This window comes from Girardinichthys multiradiatus, chromosome Y (assembly GCF_021462225.1).
Source record: "Girardinichthys multiradiatus isolate DD_20200921_A chromosome Y, DD_fGirMul_XY1, whole genome shotgun sequence".
Lineage (NCBI taxonomy): Eukaryota > Metazoa > Chordata > Actinopteri > Cyprinodontiformes > Goodeidae > Girardinichthys > Girardinichthys multiradiatus.
The window spans coordinates 930,050-956,589 of NC_061818.1; the positions used below are offsets into that span (position 1 = coordinate 930,050).

Genomic DNA, 26,540 nt, shown 5'->3' on the forward strand with positions numbered 1-26,540 from the left:
TAAATGCCACTCACTGTCTTTGGAGTAGGAGGAAGAATCCTACAATCCCAAGAACAACATCCCAAACCCAACTGGGAAGCATGGGGGTGAAACATTTTTGGTGATGCTTTTCTGCAAAGTGGGCAGGACAACCGGACTGTATTGAGGGGAAGATGGATGGCACCGTGTACAGTGAGATTCTGGGCAGCAACCTCTTTTCGTCAGTAAGAGCATTGAACAACCCAGAGCACACAGCCAGGGCAGCTAAGGAATTGAAAAGAAGCATCTCAAGGTCTTGGACTGGCAATGCCACTCTCCAGACCTGAACCTACTAGAAACTGGTTGGAGGGACCTGATAGTTCGTTTTGCCCAGCGAAAGCCCCGAAACTTGAAGGATCTGGGGAAGATCTGTATGGAGTGGTCCAAAATCCCTTCTGCAGGGTGTGGAAACCTCGTCAAGAACTACAGGAAACGTCTGATATCTGGAATTGTGAACAAAGGTTTCTGTACCAAATATTAAGCTTTGTTTTTCTGAAGTATCAAATGAGTATCTCATGCAATAAAATGCTAATTAACAATTTAAATATTATACAATGCAATGTTCTGGATTTTTTGTTAGATTTTGTCTCTTACAGTTGAAGTGGACCTATGATACAAATTAGACCTCTTTTTTTAAGTGGGAAAGTTTGCTATATTGAGAGTGGGTCAAATACTTATTTTCTCTACTGCACATATGCACCACAGGCGTTTAGAATTTTGATTTGTAAAAAAATATAGAAAATAATGCAGGCTTATCCATCTAGTTCTAGTTCTGATTGCACAGCGCTTGGTGTTGGTCTATCACATAAAATCCTAAAATACATTGAAGTTTTTGGCAAAATGTGAAAAAGTTTAGAGGATGTGCATACCCTAACCCACAGCACTATATGTGGTTGCGGAGTGGGTAACAGGCCCATTGGTCCGTGCAAACAGCCGGGTACAGTACGTTACCGGACAGGTGCCTCATCAGCCCCTCCTCCTGTGAGCATTACGCCCCTCCTGTAAGGTGTGCCTGCCCTGAGCAGGACAGATTGTCTCACCTGGCTCACCTTACAGCCGCTCAGACATTAATGGTGCGGGCGCCTGAACATGGAGGCAGAGTATCGGGGTCTGGGCCGCTGTGTGTGCAGTTTCTGGCTGGCTGTAGCCTTTGACATTGTGGGCCTGACCGTGCTTCTCATCGGGGTGTTTGTCAACGTGTTTTTCTATGACTTGCTTATCTACGCAGGCGCCATCGTTATCTTCCTCAGCCTCATCTGGTGGGTGTTTTGGTACTCTGGGAACATCGAGGTGTCCCCGGTGGAGCTGGAGGATGACGTCGGTCTGCTGAAGAAGAAGGGCTCTGGGGGCGGCATCGGCGGGGCGGTGAGGCGTCTCTCAAACCGCGTATCCAATGGAATCAGGAGCTCTTTCCGCAGAAACGACGGAAGACCCTTCAGCAGCCGCGCAAGCCGCGCGCAGAGGTCAACTGCCGCGACACGGGGCTCCCCGCAGACTGGACAGGTGGACGTTGCCATGGAGACGGTGGCCCCGCAGGAAATCACTCCGCAAACTGCGGTTTCCCCCGTGGCGGGCTGCGAAGTAGAGATGCCGCACACATCTATGGAGACTTCACCCACATAACAGGTGGACAGGTGAGGCCTAGATCACACAGATCAGCTCAAAGTTCAAGATCTAACAGCCGCTTTATTGCGCTGATGAATATTTGTTATATGGGTGTAACATGCACTTGGGGGACCTTTGGGATTGCTGTGCAATGTTTCGAACAGACCAGGTGTGTATTTGCTGTGTTGTAAGTGATTTTCTATACTACCCATTGTCTACAATAAGGAAATAAGATTATGTGACTTTAAAAAATAATGTCTAACAGCAGGAGGACACACTTTGTTCCCACATTTTATTTAATATGAAATGGTGCCTTCTACCACAGGACATTACCTACCAACCATCTTTCAAGCATCTCCACTGGGTGACATTTCATGCTCACTTTGACAACCAAAAAATTGAAAGTGATTTGATATGTTCTACTCATAGCTGATTGTAAGGAAAACAATATCTACCTGCAGGAGGTCACTCACAATGGGTTTGGTTTTTTTAGGATGGGTCAACTGACAGAAACAGGAATAAGAGTTAAATTAGTTAATATAACAATTATATTTGATGTATTGCCTCCGTGCCATGAACAATGTTCGTTCGTTCGTTCGTCGTCTTCCGCTTATCCAGGACCAGGTCGCGGGGGCAGCAGACTCAGCAGAGACGCCCAGACGTCCCTCTCTCCAGACACCTCCTCCAGTTCCTCCAGGGGGAGCCCAAGGCGTTCCCAGGCCAGCCGAGAGACATAGTCCCTCCAGCGTGTCCTGGGCCGTCCCCTGGGCCTCCTCCCGGTGGGACGTGCCTGGAACAATGTCTAAAACAATATCATGAGTACTGGAGGATAAATATCTATAGCAACCACTGCTCGTCTGCATCTAATTCGCTGGAAGCTCAGTTTCTCTTAGTGACCCTGAACACATCAGATAGCCCCCTCTCTCGCCCATGCTGCAAAATTTTGGACTGGTCAGATCGTTTACTAGGTGAGGTGGGGGAGTATAGCAATATTGTTAGAAAATTAAGGAGACCTTGAAGAGTTCTGGAGTTTTTCATGTCACTCACTGATGTTGGATTAATGGACAGATGACTTGTTCATAAAGGAAAGGAGATCAGAAGGTGAAGTTAAACAAACAAGACTTTTAGCACCTAATCATTCTAAAAGAGAAATTTCCAGTGATCCAGATCCAAACTGCTCAGGTTTAATGGATGCTGTGGTTTCGCTGATAAACTGATAAAAGGATGATGGACCTTATTATCACTGCCATCATCAAAGGCTGAGTAATTTGGTTCCAAGTGATTTGCTCAGTTGTTAAACGGCTTTCTTTCTGATCTCTGATTCTTTCTGCTGCTTATTTTCCTTATCAAGTTGGTTTAATACTGATCATTGATCAATGTCCTCTTTCCCATTAGTACAGTATATAATTTAAGCTTAAAAGTACTACTCTCTGTAACAAAACGTAGCGTGTTGATAGGCTGCTGTTCGAGTATCTCTTCTCTGGACACTGCCCTGTGTCTCTGTTCGGCTTGTATCTGTGATGTAGGCTATTACTGTGTCAGCTGTTGGTTTAGTGGTTTTGTGTTTGGGAGATTTTTTAAACAGTTTTTATTCTTATTTTTATATATTAGTGTCATATAAAGCATATATAAAAAAAATTATATATATAGACAGACAGACAGACAGACAGACAGACAGACAGACAGACAGACAGACAGATAGATAGATAGATAGATAGATAGATAGATAGATAGATAGATAGATAGATAATTTACCAAAGTCAGATGGACCATATTTATTTTAAACTTAAACAGTAGCCTGCAATGAGTGCTTTCTTTGATGAAACATGTCATTCAAATTCAATTCAAAAATACTTTATTAATCCCAAAGGGAAATTAAATGTTGTTGTAGCTCATATTATGAAGGTTTCCTCAAAGAAACGTTGTACATGCTGATGGCTGTGGGCAGGAAGGATCTCCTGTAGTGCTCCGTCTTACAGCAGATCTGAAGAAGCCTCTGACTGAAGACACTCTGTTGTTGTAGGACAGTCTGATGAAGAGGATGTTCAGGGTTCTCCATAATGTTCTTCATTTTATGAAGAATCCTTCTTTCCACAATGATCTCCAGAGGTTCCAAAGGAGTCCCCAGAACAGAACCAGTCTTCTTTATCAGCTTGTTGAACTTTTTCAAGTTCCTGGTTCTGATGCTGCTTCCCCAGCAGATGATGGTAGAAGAGATCACACTTTCCACAACAGACTTATACTTATACTTAATTGAGTAGCTTCACTATAAAGTAGTTATGTGTTTAATATTATAATTTATTATGAATCCAGAATGCCAAAAAAGTACATTTGCTTCAGAACTTAAATTGCTGTTGGTTGAATTTTTTATTTAATTGGACGTAGTTTCAGAACTGTGCATCCACATCACAGTTGACTGTAAGGGTGATGTCGGTGGTGGTGGTTTGCTTTGATTACTGCTCCACACACTCTTGGTATTCTGTTGATGAGCTTCAAGAGGTAGTCACCTGAAATGGTTTTCACTTCACAGGTGAGCAAAAGATGGCTACTTTGAAGAACCTAGAATATAAGACATATTTTCAGTTGTTTCACACTTTTTTGTTCAGTATATAATTCCACATGTGTTAATTCATAGTTCTGATGCCTTCAGTGTGAAGCTACAATATTCATATTCATGAAAATAAAGAAAACTCTTTGAATGAGAAGGTGTGTCCAAACTTTTAGTCTGTACTGTACATTGCAGTGCTAGGAAATAGATTCAACTCCTGGTCTGTTTAAATGCTTAATAATAGATCATAGATAATAGAAGTCATGCCAGACTGATAATTTGATTGTTAAATTTATTGTTTATTATGAGTTTGATTGTTTTCTTAAAGATACATGAGTATCATTTAGTATAGCACTAATAGATGCTGGTGATGTGAAAATGATACCAAATATATATATTTTAATTACAGATGTACCCATGAGCAGCACATAACTTAATACCTATTATGAGTCTAGTAAATCAAGTCGGTACTGAAAGAAAATGTGAAATTAGATTAAGGGTTTATAGACTGTAAAGTTCTGCTTTCTGGTGTGTTGCTGTTTTTTAGATAAATGTGAGATTTCGCTCCAGTTAAAACCAGATTTTTAGCCTTAACAAATGTAAATAAGAACTGCTAAGCATCAACCACATAACTTAGCTTTAAATCTTAAGCATAATGACTGCATTCTCGCCTTGTTTAAATTATTACAAAGCAGGTTCACCATCCTACCCACTGATCCATGATCAGGGTTATGTGTCCTCTGTGGTAGTGTAGGTCTTTGTTCCCTGTTAGTCAGATGTGGTTTAAATGCGGAACTGAAAGAACTTCCTGTAACTACGTGGCTGTAAAAATCTCTTATCGCTGTATAACCATTAACCTGAGCTGGGAGCTCCCTACCCTAGTTTAAACAATAGCAGGTTTTTCTGAAACCTGCTCCAACACTGATGGAAAATGTTTGATCAAATGCTGAAATCACTTTTTGATCAGTTTTAAAATCTATCCTAACAGAGCTCGTTTTAATGACTTTTTGTTCTTCTCTTTCTCCTCGACAGGGAGACATCTTCTTCAACACAGCCTTTTTTTGAAGTCAGCCCGACTTACAGAGCTCAGAGTCTTCAGTTTACTCATGTGGATGATACTTATTTGAGAACTGTCTAAGTTTCTAGAGAGAAAATATTCATATATTTGAAATCAGTAAATATTGACCTAAGCAAGATTTTAGTATTGACTTGGGAATGTATGCTTATCTGAGCAACCTTTGAGGTTTTTAGTTTGTCAGTTTTCCTGCATAGATCAGGGTCCCTATCTTCTATTTAAAAAAAACACAGATGAGAGTTATAAATTAAATCTGTGAATGGGACTTGTTGAACTGAAACCTGAAAGTTAAAAAGAAATGAAACAGCTAAGAAATGCATAAGATCTCTTTACTCATTTTGTTCAAAGAAATGTGTACTATTTTGTATGAAGTGAATGACATGCGTTTTTACTCTTGGTTTATAGTGAACATATTGTGTTTATTAAGATGCTTGTGACCTCTGTAGAGTGGTCAGAATTTATTCTCGGTGTTTGATTTAACTGACCCTCTCTGATTAAAGATATTTTAATAAAAAGACAATGCACTTAAACATTAGCAACTATAACATATCTGAGATATCACTTGGATGGATTGCATTACAATTTTTCATAACATTTTTGACAAAGGAGGTATAGTTATAATAATAAGGGGACATCACTAGGAACATGTTAGGTAGTCCAGTTTCAGATACTTGCTGATTTGGTCTCTTATTTTAACATGTCTTGGAGAATGGCTGCTGCTTGTTGGAAAATCCCAAATATAAACTGAGGTGTAGTTTAAAACATTTCCACTCAATCAGATGAGATTAGATGTTTTCAATGTACACTGGGTTATTAATGTAAAGACACAAATGCAGAGAAGTTCATGGAATCAAGGCAAAATGCAGGAGCAATGAATGGAATTACTTCAGTTCATTTAGGTTTGCAGGTATCTGTTTCGACACAACGTTTTTAAACTTGCACAACAGCATATCCGTCAAGTGGAGCCCTGGAGGACCTCTGCGATGGCGAAGGTCAGGAGGTTGGCGTTGGCAACAGCAAAGGAGGTCTGGAGGCCAGCAGAGAAACAGGACCCTAGGAGACCAGTAGCGGTGGAGATGAAGGAGGCTGACAGCAATGGGGTCTGGAACTAGGTGACATAGGATCCGAGATGAAGACCTGGAAGCCAGTGGTGGAGGTGGCAGATGAAGTCCAGAGGCCTGTGGCATAGGAGGTCTGGAGGCTGACCTGTGGACTGGGAAAACCCACGAAGAATCTTGTCTGGAGGTCAACCAGGGAACTAAGATAATCTTCAGAAAACCTTGTCTGGAGGCTGACTGGGAGATAGGGAGAGCCCCCGGTGGAACTCAGAAGAGTGGAACCCACAGTGGAACTCAGGAAACTGGAAATCATGGTGGAGCTCAGGAGGACAGCGGTGGAACCACTGGAACCTTCGGAGGAGCACTGGAGGGCATTGTGGAAGCCGGAAGAACCCTCGACAGAGCTCTGAAACGTGGCATCGAAGCCAGAAGAACCCTTGGGGGAGCAATAGGAGTTGTCCAGGAGACTCCTGGACAACAGGATTCTCTGATGCCCAGACTGTGGACGAGAGGACTGCTGCTACTGCTATAGTTATTGATGTAAGAACCCCTGCTTCAGCGGAAGAGGGAATTGGTGTAGCTGCTGCTGCTGCAGACAAGGACTTGGAAGCTCCTACTCCTGTTGCAGGTGTTGCCCCTCTCTGGCCGGAGAAGGGGTTGGAATAGTTACCCTGAATCTGAATAACGGAAAGAAGGAGGCAGATGTATAAAACGGCTGCATCGCTTGGCTGCAGGGTTTATTCTGCCGTTTTGCCCCTTGCTGGTCCTAACCCTTTTAGTGATGCGCCCTCTCCTGGCACTCCAAGGTACTACAACTATAGAAAACTGTATGAAATGGCCAGGGTTATCTGTTTATATGAGCCTTACACTCTTCCCTGCTTTTAGAAATGTCTCCTGACATTAGCAACAAAAGCATTCCCAAAAAATAAAAAAAATAAAAAAATCAATATGCTTGGATATAACAATAATATGGGTGTGTTATATAGGGACAAACAACAGTACTTGTGAATGGGTACGCTGGTAATACTGCGTTTACCCCTGCAGTCCACTTGTGGTAAGAAGGCTGTCCCAAAGCCTCATAGGTGAGCACCTCTCTAGCCATGGTGGTCCTCTGAGATCTCCGGAGGGCACTCTCTAGATGTTCACCCTCATGTGAAGCTTGTATCCCAAGTGATCTTTCCTGCACCTGTTCCTCTTCCACTTGATGTTCATCTTCTTGGTCGACACTAGTGCTAATGTAGTCTGTGACTGGATGTGCATTTTCCTCCTGGGCTGGGGTCTGGGTGCCTCGCGGGAAAAGTTGATGGAACTCACTGGCCGTAGCACTCAGTCTCCTGTCCGTAGAATGACTCCGCTCTTGCTGTTGTGGATTAGTGGTTTGAGTTCTCACTAACTTGTAGTATGGAATGGGTGTGTACACGCAGTCTTCCTCATCTGACTCAGAAATGTGCTCACTCTGCTTTTCCATCTTTGTCTGTTGTTTTTCTGGCTGCCTTCTGGGATTTTGAGCCGGAATGTTCTCCTCAAGGGGTAGTTCATTAACCGGTAGCAACAAGTTCCTGTGGAGGACACGAAGTGCCTTGAAGCCTTTCTCAGGTTGCACCTTATAAACTGGTCCCTCATCCACTCTGTCCACAACACGATGTACAACTTGTTCCCAATACGATCGCAGCTTGCCAGGTCCACCTCGCTCTGACAAGTTCCTGACTAACACCCTGTCACCTGGCTGCAGAACTGCACCCCTGACAGCTTTGTCATATCGTCTTTTACCTTTGGCAGAAGATTTTTCACTGTTTCTTTCAGCAATTTTGTATGCAGCTCGCATTCTCTCGGCCCACTTTTGTGCATAGGTCTGCCGGTCAGTAGTCTCTGGAACTGAGTTTTTGGTTGGGAACAGCAGATCAACAGGTAAGCGCGGAGGATGACCAAATAAAAGGAAAAATGGTGAGAAACCAGTGGACTCATGTCTCGTACAGTTATATGCATGTACCACATGGTTGAGACTGTCTTTCCACTGAGTCTTCTTTTCCTCTTCTAAGGTGCGCAGCATTTGTAGTAATGTGCGATTTAGTCTCTCTACCGGGTTACCTTGAGGATGGTAAGGTGTTGTCCGCGAGTGTTCAATACCAGCCAACTGCTCGAGCCTACTGAACAAACTGTTCTCAAATTCCTTCCCCTGGTCATGGTGAATCTTCTCTGGATAACCAAAGCGAGGAATGAAGTCGTGAAATATCTTGTCAGCTGTTGTTTTTGCTGATTTATTCCGTGTCGGGTAAGCTTGGGCAAATCTAGTAAAATGGTCTACCAGCACAAGTATGTACTCGTACCCTTGACTTTGCTCCAAGTGGAGATAGTCGACTGACACTAGTTCAAAGGGACTGCTGGTGGAAATGTGTCCCATGGGAGCTCTTTGGGGCAGATTGGGACATTTCTGTTTGATACAGGAACATCTCTTGTTAACATAGTCCTCAATTTCTTGCTGCATGTTTGGCCAATAAAACCTTTCTCTAGCTAGATGGATTACTTTCTCTGCTCCAATATGTGCCAGATCATTGTGGAGTGACTTAAGGACCAACAATTTCAACTGATCTGGGATGACAAGCTGCTTGTGTCTTTCTGTCTTCCTGTACAAGATTCCGTTTTCTACTTCTAACTTTGTCCATTCATACAGTAGTCTTTTTGTCTGTTTTGTCATGTTCCTTTTATCTCTGTCATTCGGGGTCCAGTTTCTCATTTTAATGAAACCACTTCCTTTCTCACCATATCCTCTTGTTGTGCTGTTTTTATGTCTGTTGGCTCAATACTGTGCACAATTTTGTGAGACATCTCTTCCTTGCAGTTCTCCTCCACTCGTACAGCTGCAACCCAAGGCACATTGTCTTCCTGAACAGCTCTGCTGCCTTGCCAAACAGCTGATACATCATCTGAAATGCTGTTTGTGTGGTTCCTCATGCAGTCTTGCAGCTGTAAGGGGTAACGTGATAATGTATCTGCATCCGTGTTCATTCTGCCTGGCCGGTATTTAATGTCAAAATGGAAATCTATGCCCAACAGCATTCAGTCTGGCAGTGCTAAGAACATACGTGAGTGGGTTGTTGTCTGTGTATACAGTAAATGTGGGTGCATAATACAAGTAGTCTCTAAACTTGTCACATATGGCCCACTTTAATGCCAAGAACTCAAGTTTACCCGAGTGGAGATGATAATTTCGCTCAGCTGGTGTTAATGTTCTAGACCCAAACCCAATAACACGTAGCTTATTGTTCTGCCACTGATATAATACTGCACCTAGCCCTTCATTAGACGCATCAGTGTGGACGATGAACGGTATGTCAAAATTTGGGTAAGCGAGTACCGGGGGATTTGTCAGAAAGTCTATGAGTGTAGCTACCACTCCCTGATGTTTGTCAGTCCATGTGATAGGAGTTTTTGAGGGTAACTGTCCTTTGTCTTCCTTACTGTGTTTAGCTTTCTTTTTGACCGTCTCGTTTTGGATAGTTTTTCCCTCTGTGTTTGGTTTTTGTAGCAGTTCAAATAATGGTTTTGCCAAGCGGGAGAAATCTTGGATAAAGGAGCGATAGTATCCGAGAAAGCCCAACAGTGACTTGACATCTCCGACAGTCTGAGGCTGTTTCTCTTTGAGTGCCAAGACAGCTTTCAAGTCCTGCTGGTCCATTTTAACTCCTTCTCCGGACACCGAGCGTCCGAGATAACGAACCTCTTGTTTGAACAGTTCGCACTTTGTGGGTCTCAGCTTAATCCCATGGTCTCTCATGCGACACAGAACTTGTCTTAGATGGTTTACATGGTCCTTGAATGTTTTAGAATAACACAGCACATCATCAAGATACGGTGCACAGCACTCATCCCGTATCCCCTCCAACAGGCCCTCCATGCACCTCTGAAATGCTGCAGGTGCATTTGTTAGTCCAAATGGTATCCTTATCCATTCATACAAACCCCATGGAGTGCTAAAGGCTGTAAGGTGCCTGGATTCTTCAGTGACAAACCCTTGGTGGTAAGCGCTTCCTTGGTCCAGGATGGAGAACCATGAGTTGCCACCCAAACTGTCAAGCAAATCTTGAATCCGTGGCAGTGGGTGCCGATCTGCCACTGTCTTTTTGTTTAGACCTCGGAAATCCACACAAAGACGTAAACTTTGATCTTTCTTCCTCACACATACGACTGGGGAGGAATAGGAGGAGACTGATTTGTGTATCCACCCTTGGTCCAAAAGGTTTTGTACATAGTCTTTGACTTCTTTGTATAGGGGTTTAGGGATTGAGTTATAAGACCTCTGGACAGGGTTGTTGTCGACCATGTTAATGTTTAACTGCAAGTCTGGTATACAACCTATATCCCCTTCCCCTCTAGCAAAGACATCAGATTCCTCAAAAAGCATTTGACGCACTGCCTCTTGCTGCTCTGGGTCTAAGTGTTCTAAGCTAACAGGAGGGTGCCATTTTTCTGCAACATTTGACTCTGCTGTCCTGTTAACCTGGTCAACCTGTGTAGCACACAAAACTATGTCAGTATCCCTCTTTGCAGGCTGCTGAAGCTTATCTAGATTCATGGGCCTGCACTCAATGACCTCTTAAATCTGCCCTAATATGGTGCGTGCTGGCAAGAAGATGTCATGTTTACTCTGATTGCAGACTGGGGTTTTAACTGCCCCAGACGGACCTGTGGGTACATTCAATAAGGCAGGGAAAAGCTCCAGCCCGTCTGGTAGGTCTGATTTCAAGGCAGGTTCAAATAAAGCTGTGCCACCTGGTGGTCTTGACTTGACGTGACATCTAATTTCACAAACTTGGCCACTGTGAATCGTAAGACCTTTTCTACCAACTCTGACAATGTCACTCACTGTGTTCTTTCTAATTGGTTTTTTACTTATGACTGCCACAATAGTCTCTGCAGTATGTTTTTGTACCTTTAATGCTTCAGCGAGAAGATCATTCAAACTGATACTGCCTGGCTTTTCGAGACTCTCTAAAATGATCTCCTCGATCACATTGAAGCCTAACAGCAATCCACTAACACAGTTCTGGCTAACCAGGGCAGGCACTTGAATAGCAACTTGGCCATGTGTGGGACTCCTAATTTCTATTAAGACTTCCACCCACCCATCAAAAGGTAAATTAGTCCCATTAGCTGCTGTTACTCTGAGTGGGTCATCTGGCAGAAGGTCTTCCAGAGGCCCGATCTCTATGTTGGGAAGATATCTTTGGAGCCATGACCTGGTTACTATGGTTACTTGGGCTCCACTGTCCACAAGCATGTCAGTTCGTATGCCATTTAGGTAGCAGGTAAGCATACATCTCTTTCCAATCAAATCTGCAACTCGATTACCTTGTCTTCCTCTCGGCTTTACTGGTGGTTCATTTGGGGTTTGAGTCTTTTCCTTGTACCCAGCTGCTCTGACGTGTGACGCTAGCATGGATGTGGTCACTGGTGGCCCCTTCCCAGTGACCCCTTCCAGTTTCCCGCTGGCTTACTTTTGAGCAGGCAGCTCTGTGTCCCTCCTTACCACACTTAAAGCAGTGGTTGCAACGGTCAAGTCCCTGTGTTGTGCATGATTGGCATTTGGCTGACTTCGTCGTGTTAGGTGGTTGTACTGTATTCACTGAAATAGTCCCTGTAGATTCTGGAACTTTTGTGGCTGGTGTGAAAGCCTTTTCTAGAGTCTTCATCAATGCAGACACATGGGCTGTCAGTTCATGTATGGCTGCACGCTGTGCTTGGACTTCAGCTTGGGTCTGGAGAACGGTGGCTTGGACTTCGGCTGCGGGCTGGGGTAATTGTTCTTTTTCCCCTTGGTGCGTGGCATTAACCGTCACTACTCTGGATTTATGTGAAGTTTGACCTATTCGTGTCTGTCTCTCCACTTCTTCCTGAACTGACTTGGTAATCGCTTCGAGAATCTGATTATCTGTCACTGCGCTTTCACTCATGAGCATTTTTAAGTCTCTTCTTACATATATATATTTCTCACTTATGCCCTGGTACAGGGAGTGAAGAAAGACACTTTGGACTAACTTTTGGTCATACTGAAAACCTGAGCTCTTCTGCTGTGATGAAAACACCACGCGCTGCTTCAGCCCCATCAACCGATACATAAACTGCTGTGGACTTTCACGATCTAGTTGTCTCGCATTACTAAGCTCCTGAAATAACTCAGAACTACTTTTGTCTTTTAAGTGTGTTCTCAGGAACTGCTTGAGCTCAGTCACAGTTAACTCATGTTTTGTCAAAAGCATATCTTTAAATGCACCTGGTCTGATGATTCTTAGCACTGCCCGAATTATCTCATTTTCAGTAAAGTTCTCAGCTAAACCCTCATCCATCTGTTTGCACAGAGCACCATAACTAAGATCAGAGTCTGAATCAGATATTTGTCCACTGTGGATTTTGAACTCTCTTCTTGGCAAGAACGCTGCTACGTCAGATAGTTTAACTATATCTGAAGTCTGGCTACTTATGGATGGCTGTTTATCCACCTTAGCATAGCCAACTGGTGATCCTGAAGCAGCCTCAGTCCGTAACTCTTGCACCTCCACACTGGCTGTGTTTGGTTGCTGTAGCTCCGTGATGAGGTCGTTGAAGAGTAGCAGACGTGACATACCTTGGTCCTCTAGACTTGCCAACTGGTCATTTTTTACAAAGTCCACGATAAAGTCATAGAGTTCCCCCTCTGTTGGACTGTCATCTGGTAGCTCTTCCTTTACCTCGTCCTTGATGGAGACTGCCAATTGGTGGAGCACATCAATGTTTGCAGAGCTGATGAGCTGGTGCCGTTGTTTCTGGATGCCTCGCTGCACGTCACGCAGTACCGACATCTTGGGTCACCGGGTCACAGTTGTGGCGCGTCTGTCCAGGTACTGATGTCTGATTCGGTATTGGATGATTATCTACGCTTCAAAATGCAGAAATCATCCCGGACGAGCCCCCAGAATGTTGCCCCTCTCTGGCCGGAGAAGGGGTTGGAATAGTTACCCTGAATCTGAATAACGGAAAGAAGGAGGCAGATGTATAAAACGGCTGCATCGCATGGCTGCAGGGTTTATTCTGTCGTTTTGCCCCTTGCTGGTCCTAACCCTTTTAGTGATGCGCCCTCTCCTGGCTCTCCAAGGTAGTACAACTATAGAAAACTGTATGAAATGGCCAGGGTTATCTGTTTATATGAGCCTTACACAGGCAGGGACGTGGAAGCTCCTGCTTCAGATGAGGGCAAGGAAGCTACACGATGCTGTAGACTGCTGAGAGGCAGCAGGTTAAGGCTAGGAGCAGATTCAAGTGCTCTGGGGAGACTTGAAGCGTGGTCAGCTGCTGGAAGCTGCACAGATGGAGTTGGGGGAATCACTCTCTGCTGCAGCCCACAGGAGGGCACTGAAGGAGTAGTGAAACATAGTGGAAAGTTCTGGACTCGAGGAGGCAGAGAAATGGCCGGTAATGAGGAGGTGGCACAGGAAGCCTGAGACGAGCTTAAACACTTAAATAGAGATGAGTGGAAAAATGACATAGAATGCTGATGTAAGTAATCAGGATATTTGGATCATCTGCGGCAGAAGGCAGGCAGAGCAGCTGAGGAAAGGATACTAATTAACACATATGGAGCTGGAAGTCCAAGAAGGTTGGATGGAAAATGTCTGTGAACAGCAACTTGCCACAGATATTCAATTGGATTTACAGCTGAAACTTGACTGGACATGTCTAACACATGAATATGCTTTAATCTATCTATTTCCATTGCTTCTCTGGCTGTAAAAGTACAGCTCCAAAAATGAAAAAAGTAACACTTGCTGTGCCTCATTTTAGAAAGTGAAACTCACATACATTCATCACACATAGAGGGAACTATTTCAAGCCATTATTTCTTGTAATTGATATGTACACCCCCCCTCCGAAAATTTGAATATTGTGAAAACGTTATAGCATATTTATAGATGTTGAGTGGGTGGTAGGAAAAGGTGCACCAGCAGCAGTGATAACTGCTGCCTTGAGAACAGGACAAACCCCCAACACCCGAGCCACCGTCGCCTCACAAATGGGGTGTCTGTGGCTCAGGTGGTGGGGGTTTGTCCTGGAACTGGTGGATTACCGGTTCGACCCCTGTTTCCGTCTGTCTCAGTCGTTGTGTCCTTTGGTCCTTGAGCAAGGACACAACGACTGTCTTGGTCAAGACACTTTACCTGCCTTGCCTGCTGATGTGTTTACATTGTCAGTGTGTATGAATGGGTGGGTGGATGACTGATTGTAGTGTAAATAACTTTGGAGTCTTCAGACTTGATAAAGTGCTATACGTGCAGGCTATTTACCATTTACTTTCTGTATTCCCCTCCATCTGATCCTGCTCATTACTCTTCTCTCCCTCAGCACTCTCACTTTATTGGTCTCAGATGTTCCTCATATCCTCCAGATTACTCACACCTGCTATATGTCATGTCTGCATTCATCCCTCAATATTTAAGCTCACCTGTTGCATTTGCCCTGTGCTGGATTTGTCAGTTTCACTTCCTGTTTTCATGTTGTTTTCTCCTGTATGTGACTCCGCTGTTTTCTTCATCCTGTTTCCTTGTGCTCGCTGTAACTTCCCTGATTTTTATTAAATAAATCAAATGCTCCAGTCTGTGCCTGGGTCTTGATCCTCCACTACACTCCATGACAATGCATTTTATACAATCACAAACTGCAGCAATACATTTACTACTAACGATTATAAATTACTGTTATTCATGTTTGATTTAATGGGACACTGAGGAAATGCAAATAGCTTATTACCCACTAATTACTACATTTTAATACTTGTGGTAGCTATGTGGAATTTTAAAGTTTTGAAGCTAGTGTTAGTGATAACTTGTATTTTGTTTTTACTAAATTCATGGTTGGGAAAATCAATTGGAACGCTGAAATTGGAATTAGTCAAAAGTTCATTAACAGCTCTGACTTTAACATTCAACATGGCAACCTCACAGGCGACCATCTGACTGTTTCTAATGTAATCAATCAACTCCTGTTAGTGATACAGTTCCTACAGAGTCCGACTTGACAAAAAAATGTTGAAAAATACAAGTTTCTTTTTTTTTGTTTTAGATTTTGAACTGATTTTAGGGACTGCAATGAAGAGGTAGACCATGCCTTGTTGTATAAACTGTGTTACTCCTTGTAATTAATAAGAAATCCTGCATTTCACACTCACTTTGGTGTTTGATTTCTCCCTATGCACAGATCATTTTTGTTTGTATGCAGAGATTTGTACGGTCTAGGACCATAATCAACGATTTGGGATAGGTAATCTGGTCTAGGACCAGCAAGTTAAATTATCTGACCACGGACCAATTGTAATGGTTTAATATAACACTTTTGTCTGCATTGATCTCTTACTATCTCACTATTTCAGCTCTGCTCAAAACTACAACACATTCAGACAATGTTAGGATTTAGGCTGTTTAAATGCCAATTTGCTTACATCACGCTAATATTTTGTGTGAAAAACACACCGAATGATGTATTTTCGAAATAATGAATGTTGGCCGGCTATGGGATTTTAATAAAATCTGTTTTAGATATGTAAAGGATTAACCAAAATATTGATATTGAATTATTATTTTTAAGGCATCCAATTTAAATGTTACTATGTTCTTACATTCTTAGTGACCACAATGTTTACTTCAAATAACTGCTTAAAGAAAAATAGCAACACAAATTGTATTTAAACACAAGGTGAAATCCACCAAAAATTCGATTGAACCAATCATATGTATACACATACACCTGATGACCAATCAGCATACAGAGGATGGTACTTTCCAACTGTTTAAACCAGTGTCCAATTGCGCTCTGGCTAAATACACTTTGCCTTAAAAGGGGAGATAACGTCCCACATTCATAGCAGCACAGTGTTGCCAGGTGTACGATAATTATCGTATTTGTACTACAATTTTGCTCTCTGTACGATCAATATTCCTAAAAAAAGGCCAAATGTACGATAATTTGACCATTCCGTGAATGTGTGGTTGTAATCAGTCGTCATCAGCCTATCGCCAAAGTCTGTCGGAGTTTTTTTGTGAACCCTGAGGGCAGCGCCTGTGAGTGGGCAGCAAAGCCTCGGTGACCCGTCCCCCCTTGGATGGGTTGTACTGGAATTCTAATTTCCCCTCGGGGATCAATAAAGTATCTTTGAATTTGAATTGAATTGATCTGTGTCCGGATTCGGGAACAGATTCTGGAAATTCCAGCCAATCGTACTTTTTTCTAAATGTGACCTACGTGTGACGTGATGCGTTGGTCTCAGAATAACGGCCATGATTGGCTGAATAGTCCACTGCGCCCGCCCATGATTGAGTAAACGAGGAAAAGAAAAAAAGAAAAGAAGAAGCAGAGCCCGGCACCGTGGGGCTGCAGCTGTTGATAAATCCATTCCGTTCTGACGCCATTCAACATATCAACAGACTTGTTATTTTGGTTATGCCGAGTGTACGATAATTTCCCTCAAAATACGATAACTTTACGTCTCTAGTACGACAATCCTACATTTCTCACCTGGTAACACTGTAGCAGCACCTCATTCTAAAAGATGCACAGCAAATTCACACAAACACAAGTCACACACTGCAGCCATAAAAACACTAAAGACAATAGTATGAGGATAAAAAAACATTTTGTAAAATTTTTTAACTCGATAACAGCAATAGACAAGTTTACAAGTTTATTTCAGCATATAGATAGTACATCAGATTGTGAAGACTGAAAAAATTCAAATTGATAAAAAACATAAATATAACAATCAGGTCATGCACAGAAACTCATTGCTGTGCCAGAAACTTTAGGATCTCTGCATATAAAAACCGCACACATTTGTTCTGATTTGCTGATGTAAACGTTTTTAATTAACCTTAGTTTCCATAATGTTTTTTAATAGGAAAAGAAAACAAAAATTTACCAGAAAACAAAAGTAGGTTTTAGGTTTTCTAAAATCAGTTTTGGACATGTCAAGTATTAGACAAAGGGAAGATTGTGATGTATTATTCGTTTTTTGTGTAGCATCGGATTACTTATTAAAGTATCACATATTTAATATTTATTACAATTATAACCATTGATTAGCCATAAACATTGACTTTGGTGTATTATTAGTCTGTTTAGCATCAGATTTAAGGACGTCGTTTGAGGACAGAAATGTTCCATTAAGTCTACTAAACACCACAGTTTATAATCTCAAAGCTATTACAAAATATGATGTAAGATGTTGGGTGACATTTTTAGGAAGAAATCACAAAATGTATAATTTTAACTTTTCACCACTAAAATCAGACTTTTTAATCTCCTCTCATTTAATCGAATACAATAAAATGTAATATAATCAGGAGCAATAAATAACCGGAAGTTCCGGTTGGATTTCCGAGGTAAAGCAAACGCACCATAACAATTTATGTTGCATTCAATGTGACATGGGAACTAGTCATTGTCTACGTCCGACATAATGCGGCCTTTAAAGTAAAGCTAAACCACTTTTATTTTTTCCGTATCTGTTAACAACAAGGTACGTCACAATGTTTTATGTTGTTTTTTTCTTGCTAATGCTTGTTAACAGAAAATATACAAATTTGATGGCAGCCATATTAGCTCGGTCTAACAACTTCTTTATGTACTCTTGGTCGCAGTGTTCCTACGTTCGAGGTAATTGAATGCAGCTTAAAACTGTCATGTCGGCCCCTGTACCGATGGTGAGTGAGCCTGTTTTAGTGAAGTAGTAAACATTTGTCGGACTTTAAGAGTAGAAACGATGTGAACAATTGCTCAGATGTAATGGCTAGCAGAGTTAGCCGTGGTTAGCTGTGCTGTGGTCGGTGGGGCGCTTAGAGTTTTGCTGGTAAACAATAAGTCTCAGTCCAGATAACCTTCTTGCAGGAGGTCAGTTAGGGGGAGACACGACTCAAGGCAGGGGTCTCCAGCCCCAATCACTGAGATCCACTGAACTACAGTTTAAGATGCATTCCTGCTGCAACACACCTGACATGTTGCTTCCTCGGCGTCTTTTGCTCTGCAGAAGGCTGGAAATGACCCCTTCAGTTGATTCAGCTTTGCCAGAGCAGGGATGGATCTACTGTAGACGTTGTAGGACAGTGTGGGAGACGTCTGATTTAAGGAATGGATGGAAGCCGAGCTTTTTCTCCAGGGTGCAATCAAACAGCAGAGGCATGTAGAGTATTTTACTGCTTAGATAATTTAGTTTGTTTTACATTGTATGCTGATTAATTTATACCCATTCATCCAGTTAAAAGGGCATTCAGCATGCAGTGATGTTTGTAGACAGATGGCATCAACATCTAAAAATAAACTGCCAGAAATCGACGGTCAACATGATATCATAGTGTAAAGAAGTTCCACCCTCTTACCAGTCTAGGGTTTCAGGTTACCAGGTTAATTATTAGAATTTTTCCACAGGTTGGATTGCCAAAATGTTTCAAATGGTGAATAATCTTTTTCACTGTACAGTGACAGATTGCAAACTCATAGCTGGCACAAGTGTTTGGTGGGCCAAACAGGACTAAATTAAATAAAGAAATAAATATGCAATGAAATAAATAAATGTGAATGTCCTATAAAATAAATACATGTATGATTAAGTAAGTAAATGTAGCATTCAACATCCCCTTTAAATAATTAAATTTACCATTTAATTATGAAAATAATTAAATGTCACAAAAAAAATAATCTAAAAACAAATATAAATTTTTTTTCACCCTCTATTTCATGGTTTCGTGTTCAGCCATCATTAAATAATTTAGACTGTCATGTTGACCCATCAAAATCAGTGGGTGGGTTTAGAGCGGCTCCTCAACAGTCCCTGACGTCTAATTGGCTGCTTTACACTGCAAATCAAGCTAGGTCCTTCCAGTTTGGCATGACTCTTGACTGTAAAGTGTGCAAATAACTCCAGTATGTTCAAGAAATTGATAATTTTTTTTTTTTTTTTACCACAAACTCTTGGTGAGTAACTCCAGGTTCTTGGTCCCCAGTTTGGTCTTAAACATATCTAACCAGTTCACGAGAAAGGTCATTGAAACTGCCACAGGATTAGTGTTAGCCCCACCTACTGAGTTAGATAGATCAAGTTAATGACAGTGCTGCATGGAAGCCATGAAATAAATAAATATATTGTTAAATATATTTAAATTAATTAAGTAACTCGGCGGAGAGCGCCTGGTGGCGGGGTTGCTCCTCGCGGGACCCAGCCGGGCCAAGCCCGAACGAGAGACGCAAGGCCATCCCCCAGTGGGCCCACCACCTGCAGGGGGAACCGTGAGGGACCGGTGCAAAGAGGATTGGGTGGCGGACGAAGGTGGAGACCTCAGCGGCCTGGATGCTTAGGATGGGACAAAAAGCTAAATAGTAAAAATCTGTAAGGTGGAAATACTTTTTCACAGCATTGTAGGTCATTCTAGTTAAAATATTATGTTATTTTTGTCAAACAGTTACATTTGGTATTCATAAAGAAATAGGTTACTAATTGTCACTGACGTGTCTATTAAGTTTAGGGTCCTTAATGATTTATAGGTCAGAATTAAACTTTGCCAACAAAAGAAAGAAGTGGAAAAAGATTCCAAACAGAAACTTTGAAAAACTTTCCAAAACCTGGGGAACTATTGATCAAGGCCACTTTAACATAAAGTATTTTAAGGGTGAGTTCTGTAGCTTAACTATAATGAGAACACACAGTAAAATATATTTAAAGAGACACTTGGTAATGTGTGAAATAGAGGTGAGCTATTTGGAGTTTTTGGGGTTGAAGATGGACTACAATCACCTGCTAAATCGTTTCTTAAATATTCAGCTCTGAGGTTTAGTTACATTTTGATTCACTGACAGCTCTTTAGTTGTTTAGGAAGATGATTCATGCTCAAAAATACAACTTGCATTATAATTGTGGACACTGTATGTAGCAAAGAATGGGCTAAACTGTCACTGTCTAGATGTGCAGTCCTAGTGCACACACAGCTGTAGCTACAGCAAAAAGTGCTCTTACAAAGTATCGGCCCTTCAGAGAGAACCTCTCCGTCATTCATTCACTTTGACCTTGAGCTGGGTTAAAACTGGGAGAGGAGCTGGTTTCCAGTGGGCAATAAGACCAGGTCTTTTGGTGAGATCTTGGTGAAGGCTTGGTTTGCCTTGTGTTTTGAGTGTGCTGAATTGAGGGCTGTATGCTTCAGGTTGTTTTTCCCCATAAACCTGGTCTCTTAATTATGAACTACCAAATGTAAAGGACAAATTAAAATGGGTAATAAAATTAATAATAACTAATCAGCTAAATTGCCCTGAACTACACACTGATTCCCTTCGGAAAGGCAGGAATGTTTTGACAGTTCATATATCAGGAACTTGGGCCCTGATAACAAGATCTGTCTGTTACATCAACAGAGAGTTTATCACAGAGATGTGTTACTGGCCACAAAAACAATTAGCCACAGGAAAATCTGTCGTGCAAAAATATGTTGTGAAGTTATGGTAATGTACCCAATCCCTACCCCACCAACCTCAGCTGTAATCTATCAACCAGGCTTGCCGTTCCTGATTTGGATACCTTTGCTGCAGAAATAGTGATGTTTGCTCTGTGTGTGTGTGTGTGTGTGTGTGTCCAGTCTGTGCAGGTTATAGGAGGCAGATGGTTGGGCTGATCTGCTACTACAAGATTCTAAATGATCACCCATGGATCAGATCACCTTTAAACACGACACCGTGCTGTCAGATGTTCACATGCACCGGCCCAATTCACACCACTTTATGACGCGCCTCACCAGTGTTGGGCAGCCAGGTGTGTATGATAACAGCTTTTAGTGTCCTTCTGGTAAATTCAGATGCGGCAGACATGAACTTCACTGATGGATCACAGTCACAAAGTAATACAGCAGTTTCTCTACTTGTCAAAGATTACAGTAACGAATCACAGAGCGGTGTCCAGTCAGTCCACTTGTTGCTTAGTAACACTATGAGAACCTGCATGTTGTGCTTGGTTTTTGAGCTTTCGGCAGGAAGTAGACATCAGAGGATAATTTAAAAAAAGCTGCTAATATAATATAATTTCTCGTCACTTTTGCATAAAAAACAGCTCTGATTCAGACCCTGTTTGCATTCAGTTCAGTTCTGTTTACTTTGTTCCTTTCAAACTAGTTCATTAAAATCAGGCATCTTACAAAGGATCTCATCAGACTCGGGTCGCACTTCAGTTGCAAAAAATAAAAGACTTCAGACTCCTCTTAGACTTGTGCCCTAAAGACTTGAGAAATGACTTTGATTTGTAGTTTGTGACTCAAGTCTTAGTACCAGTTCTTATCTCATGTAATGCAGAGTGAAAGGAAGCTGTATGTGTTCACCAGACTGCAGCTGTTTTAATGTGAAAGGATGTTCTGCTTAATATTTTTAAAACGGATACTTTGTTCAATGTTACTAAAACGTCTCCAGCTCAAATTGAAAAGAAAACCCCCCAAACCAGATTTAGTGAAACATTTAATGGAGGAGTGAATAATATGTAGACAGGGATAAACAGCTGTTAACTTAGTCATTATAATGGGGACGACAGCGTAGTCGTCTTGCAGTCAGAAGGTTGTGGATACGCTTCCAGCTTCCTCCTGCTACATGGCGATGTGAGCAAGGCACTTAACTTAAAGTTGCTCACAGATCTGCGTATCGATGCATGAATGTGTGCACGTTTGTGTGTGCGATTGAACACTAGTGTTAAGTGCTTTGAGCAGTCAGTATGACTGGAAAAGCGCCACAGAAATTCAGTCCATTTACAGTGAAAAAGAAGAATTTTAACATTACCAGCATAAGTGCATATTTATATACATAGGGGATAAATAGTACATTTGATACATTTTTATAATAATGTAAACTTTAGTAGCTTTGTGCATGCTGAATTGAATGTTAAAATATTAAAAGATAATTTTTAATGTTCATGTGGTAATTTTAGGGCTAAGGACAAGCAGTACAGCTTTGAACTCCTAACAGCGATGTTGTTTAAGAGATGCACTGGTCATGGACTTGACTAGGACTTGGAAAGAATGACTTGTGAACATCTCTGTCCATCTGTCCAGTCTTCATGTCCAGATTTAGGATCTTGGCAGAAAGTCGTAATGACAGTAATTCTGGAAAAGGTTTAACAAATGAAGAGAAGCAGATCAGTCCAAAGAAAGGTGGAGCAACCTCTCATGAACAGGACCAGGAGGAAGGTAGTCAAGAAAACATGGAGCCATTCTTGGATGAAGACGGAGACCTCAACGTCACACATCGGTATGAAAAATGAAACAATGCAGTAGACAATATTGGTTTTGTGGGTGTGGGGCGTAGCACAACGGGAGAGCGCATATGGAGGATTTAGTCCTTAATGCAGCTGTCCTGGGTCTGAGTCCCGACACTGGAGACCTCTTCCCAATTGCAAAAAACATCTTTAAAAAAAGTTTGGTTTTGTGACCAAGAAACAAAATTTAACACAACTTACATTTCTTGTGTTCCACAGTTCTCCATTAATCTTGGGTTTTTTATAGGTTTTCTTAGTCATGTGCTTCATCTTCAGAGAGCTTAGACAAAATAACAAAAATAATGTCCTTAACTTAAAATAAAAATAAACTTACCTAAGAAACAAGCTGTAGAAACCTACAAATAACCTGCTCAACCATCAGACAGGAGAAAACTGAATAAAATAAAATAAAATGGCAGCTCTCCCTGCTACAAAGCCAATGTGATTTAAAAAAATCTGGTTACAGAAGATTAACAAGAAGCATTCAAGACAAAACAAGCAAGGTAGTAGAAGTAGTAGAAGTGGCATTTTGTCTCTGCTACTAATAGGCTTGAAGATGTTTGAGCAACAACCAGTTACAAAGGAGGAGGGGTACCAGAGCAGACCCCAGGACATGTCCCCCTTTATGCGTTCCTGCATGCCTGCGTTTTTAGAACTGACCACAGGTTCTCATTGAGGTTAAGATGTGAGGAGTGTTCTGACCACAGCCACAGTATCAATCCTGCCCTGTTAAACAGTGATCCTTTGTGCAGGAGAACTTGAGGAACAGTTTAATCGAGCTTGGTTGGAACATTAAGGGAAAATGTGTAACAAGTTGTAGCTTCATCTGCCTTACATCCTATCTGTACTGGGCTTGGATATGAAAAGCGCCCATTTTTAAACCCATCTGCTCTTCAACGACACCATATTGTGCTTTCACTGTCTTCAAATATTTCAAATATCTTCAACATAAGAGTTGTAATTGTGGTGTTGTTTCCAAAATAAGTTCTTGCAGCTAAGTTTAAGGTTATGCCCTGCAGCAAGCAGAAAAGACAAAAGGATACCTGACATAGACATGATCATTGTGAAGGATAAATATTTCTGAAAACCAGACTTTTCCTGAAGATAAAAAGCAGCCTGGTCCAGTCATCAGTCTAAATGTTTGATTTAGAATCAGAGTGGAAGATCTGGCGTTAGGTGTTGACTCAACTTACCACAACAGAACATTATTATTGAGTCCAAACAAATATGGTTTGATGTCCAATGTGTTTTCTTTCCATGTTCCTTAAACAAATCACAGAAATATTAGAAGACTGGCAGAAGTAAAAAAAGACTTCTTTAATTGTGGTCTATATTTTACCGAAGCCCTGAAAGGCAAGTGAGAAAAAATACATTTTCAGAGGTTTATTTTTCCAAGTCTTTGTTCTTCAGCAAGGCAGTGGTTGTCTTGGAGGTGTGTTTGGGGTCATTATGATGTTGGAATACTTCCCTGCGGCCTAGTTTCTGAAGGTAGGGGACCATGTTCTGCTTTATCATGTCACAGTATATGTTGGGATTAATGATTACCACGATGAACTGTAGCTCCCCACAGCCGGCAGCACTCACGCAGCCCCAAACTGTGACACTCCCACTACCATGCTTGACTGTAGGCAAGACACAATAGTCTTTGTAATCCTCACCTGACGGCCACCACGCAGCTCGACAACATTTGAACCAAATAAGGTTATGTTGGTCTCATCAAACCACAGGATATGTTTCCAGTGATTCATATCCTCAGCCGGCTTGTCTTCATTAAACTGTTTGTGGGCTTTCTCCTGCATCACCTTCAGAAGAGGCTTCCCTCTGGGATGACATCCAGAAGATTCAAGGGATGGCTTGCTTTTTTGGTGGATGTTCTTTGGAATTGAATAGAAAGGCGTCAAGTCATGCAAGGTCATCATGACTGAATAATTCATTTTAAGATGTCTATTACTCAAGAAACATCTGTGTAAAGTGTGGAGAAAGCCTTAGTTAATTTCAAATGACTATGTACTGATTCACTCTCTAAATATGAATCGGATTTATTGGAAGAAAGAGTGTGAAAAAATCTGCTAAATTCTAGTTTTACCCACCTGCATCTGACCTCAGTTGTTACCTGATAACTGAATGAATTGGTGTATAAGGTAACTACCAGACACTGATAAACACAAACCCACTCTCCTTTAAGCATTATTATTATAGGTAACGTTCTGTATGGACTGCACAGAGAAAATTAAATTTATTAAAATAATTTTAAATAAAAAAATTCTTCACCATAAAATCAACCTTATCAAGAAGTATTAAACTTAAAAAGAAACTGAGGAGACAATGCAGCAGAAAATGAAACTGGAGAGATAACTTGGAGTTGTCCAGAAACTGGATCCATGCTGGAGTTGTCGTCCTTCACGAAACAATAAAGAAGGGATTTTATTGTAAATTGCTGTGGCCTAGGTCTATATGAACAATCCCAATTACAACATAGATTTCTTCTTTCAAGGAACATAGAACCTGCTCTGACTGATTATTAATAGACCCTTGATTTAAATATTGTTCTCAGTAATCACTGCTCACTTAAACTGTCTTTAGAGATGCAGGCTTAAGTTGTCAAGCTAAAGAATATACTGCATCCTAATAGAGACAGACAGTGTTCTTCAAAAGAAGAGTTGCAGCACAAAGGCACTCAGGAACAATCGATTATCATGCAATATAACTAACTCTGTCCATAAGAATATTCATTGAAGAAGTAGTTTTTATATTCAGCTACTTGTAATTATCAATAACAAAGCCTTATATCTCACTTAAACCAACTAAATACAGGTCCTTCTCCAAAAATTAGCATATTGTGATAAAGTTCATTATTTTCCATAATGTCATGATGAAAATGTAACATTCATATATTTTAGATTCATTGCACACTAACTGAAATATTCCAGGTCTTTTATTGTCTTAATACGGATGATTTTGGCATACAGCTCATGAAAACCCAAAATTCCTATCTCACAAAATTAGCATATTTCATCCGACCAATAAAAGAAAAGTGTTTTTAATACAAAAAACATCAACCTTCAAATAATCATGTACAGTTATGCACTCAATACTTGGTCGGGAATCCTTTTGCAGAAATGACTGCTTCAATGCGGCGTGGCATGGAGGCAATCAGCCTGTGGCACTGCTGAGGTCTTATGGAGGCCCAGGATGCTTCGATAGCGGCCTTTAGCTCATCCAGAGTGTTGGGTCTTGAGTCTCTCAACGTTCTCTTCACAATATCCCACAGATTCTCTATGGGGTTCAGGTCAGGAGAGTTGGCAGGCCAATTGAGCACAGTGATACCATGGTCAGTAAACCATTTACCAGTGGTTTTGGCACTGTGAGCAGGTGCCAGGTCGTGCTGAAAAATGAAATCTTCATCTCCATAAAACTTTTCAGCAGATGGAAGCATGAAGTGCTCCAAAATCTCCTGATAGCTAGCTGCATTGACCCTGCCCTTGATAAAACACAGTGGACCAACACCAGCAGCTGACACGGCACCCCAGACCATCACTGACTGTGGGTACTTGACACTGGACTTCTGGCATTTTGGCATTTCCTTCTCCCCAGTCTTCCTCCAGACTCTGGCACCTTGATTTCTGAATGACATGCAGAATTTGCTTTCATCCGAAAAAAGTACTTTGGACCACTGAGCAACAGTCCAGTGCTGCTTCTCTGTAGCCCAGGTCAGGCGCTTCTGCTGCTGTTTCTGGTTCAAAAGTGGCTTGACCTGGGGAATGCGGCACCTGTAGCCCATTTCCTGCACACGCCTGTGCACGGTGGCTCTGGATGTTTCTACTCCAGACTCGCAGGTCCCCCAAGGTCTGGAATCGGCCCTTCTCCACAATCTTCCTCAGGGTCCGGTCACCTCTTCTCGTTGTGCAGCGTTTTCTGCCTCACTTTTTCCTTCCCACAGAC

General features: G+C 41.7%; 3 protein-coding genes across 3 annotated transcripts in view; all 3 read left to right on the forward strand.

Annotated features, from left to right (window-relative positions):
• Positions 1-929: 929 nt before the first annotated feature.
• Positions 930-5,795, forward strand: LOC124864063 (transmembrane protein 238-like). The gene is made up of 2 exons (XM_047358677.1): positions 930-1,652; positions 5,204-5,795. Exon 1 carries the CDS (start codon positions 1,108-1,110, stop codon positions 1,639-1,641), a length of 534 nt encoding a protein of 177 aa, XP_047214633.1. The 5' UTR covers positions 930-1,107; the 3' UTR covers positions 1,642-1,652; positions 5,204-5,795.
• A 434-nt stretch (positions 5,796-6,229) lies between these two features.
• Positions 6,230-14,928, forward strand: LOC124864846. Its single transcript, XM_047359783.1, has 3 exons — positions 6,230-6,338; positions 6,549-6,932; positions 13,499-14,928. Exons 1-3 carry the CDS (start codon positions 6,230-6,232, stop codon positions 13,777-13,779), a joined length of 774 nt encoding a protein of 257 aa, XP_047215739.1. The 3' UTR covers positions 13,780-14,928.
• A 2,689-nt stretch (positions 14,929-17,617) lies between these two features.
• LOC124864041 (methyltransferase-like protein 22) overlaps positions 17,618-26,540 on the forward strand; it is a 35,808-nt gene continuing 26,885 nt past the window's right edge. Inside the window, 3 exon segments of the mRNA XM_047358646.1 lie at positions 17,618-17,843; positions 20,944-21,116; positions 22,396-22,591. Of these exon segments, the coding sequence (XP_047214602.1) occupies positions 21,011-21,116; positions 22,396-22,591 (302 nt within the window). The 5' untranslated portion in view covers positions 17,618-17,843; positions 20,944-21,010.

What these genes read in the sequence shown, in the direction of transcription:
- LOC124864063 (XM_047358677.1), top strand. Translation starts at nt 1,108, where the DNA reads ATGGAGGCAGAGTATCGGGGTCTGGGCCGCTGTGTGTGCAGTTTCTGG.
- LOC124864846 (XM_047359783.1), top strand. Translation starts at nt 6,230, where the DNA reads ATGGCGAAGGTCAGGAGGTTGGCGTTGGCAACAGCAAAGGAGGTCTGG. An exon ending in GGAGATGAAGGAGGCTGACA is followed by an intron (nt 6,339 to 6,548) that starts GCAATGGGGTCT and finishes GCTGACTGGGAG; the next exon opens with ATAGGGAGAGCCCCCGGTGG. An exon ending in AGCTCCTACTCCTGTTGCAG is followed by an intron (nt 6,933 to 13,498) that starts GTGTTGCCCCTC and finishes AGCCTTACACAG; the next exon opens with GCAGGGACGTGGAAGCTCCT.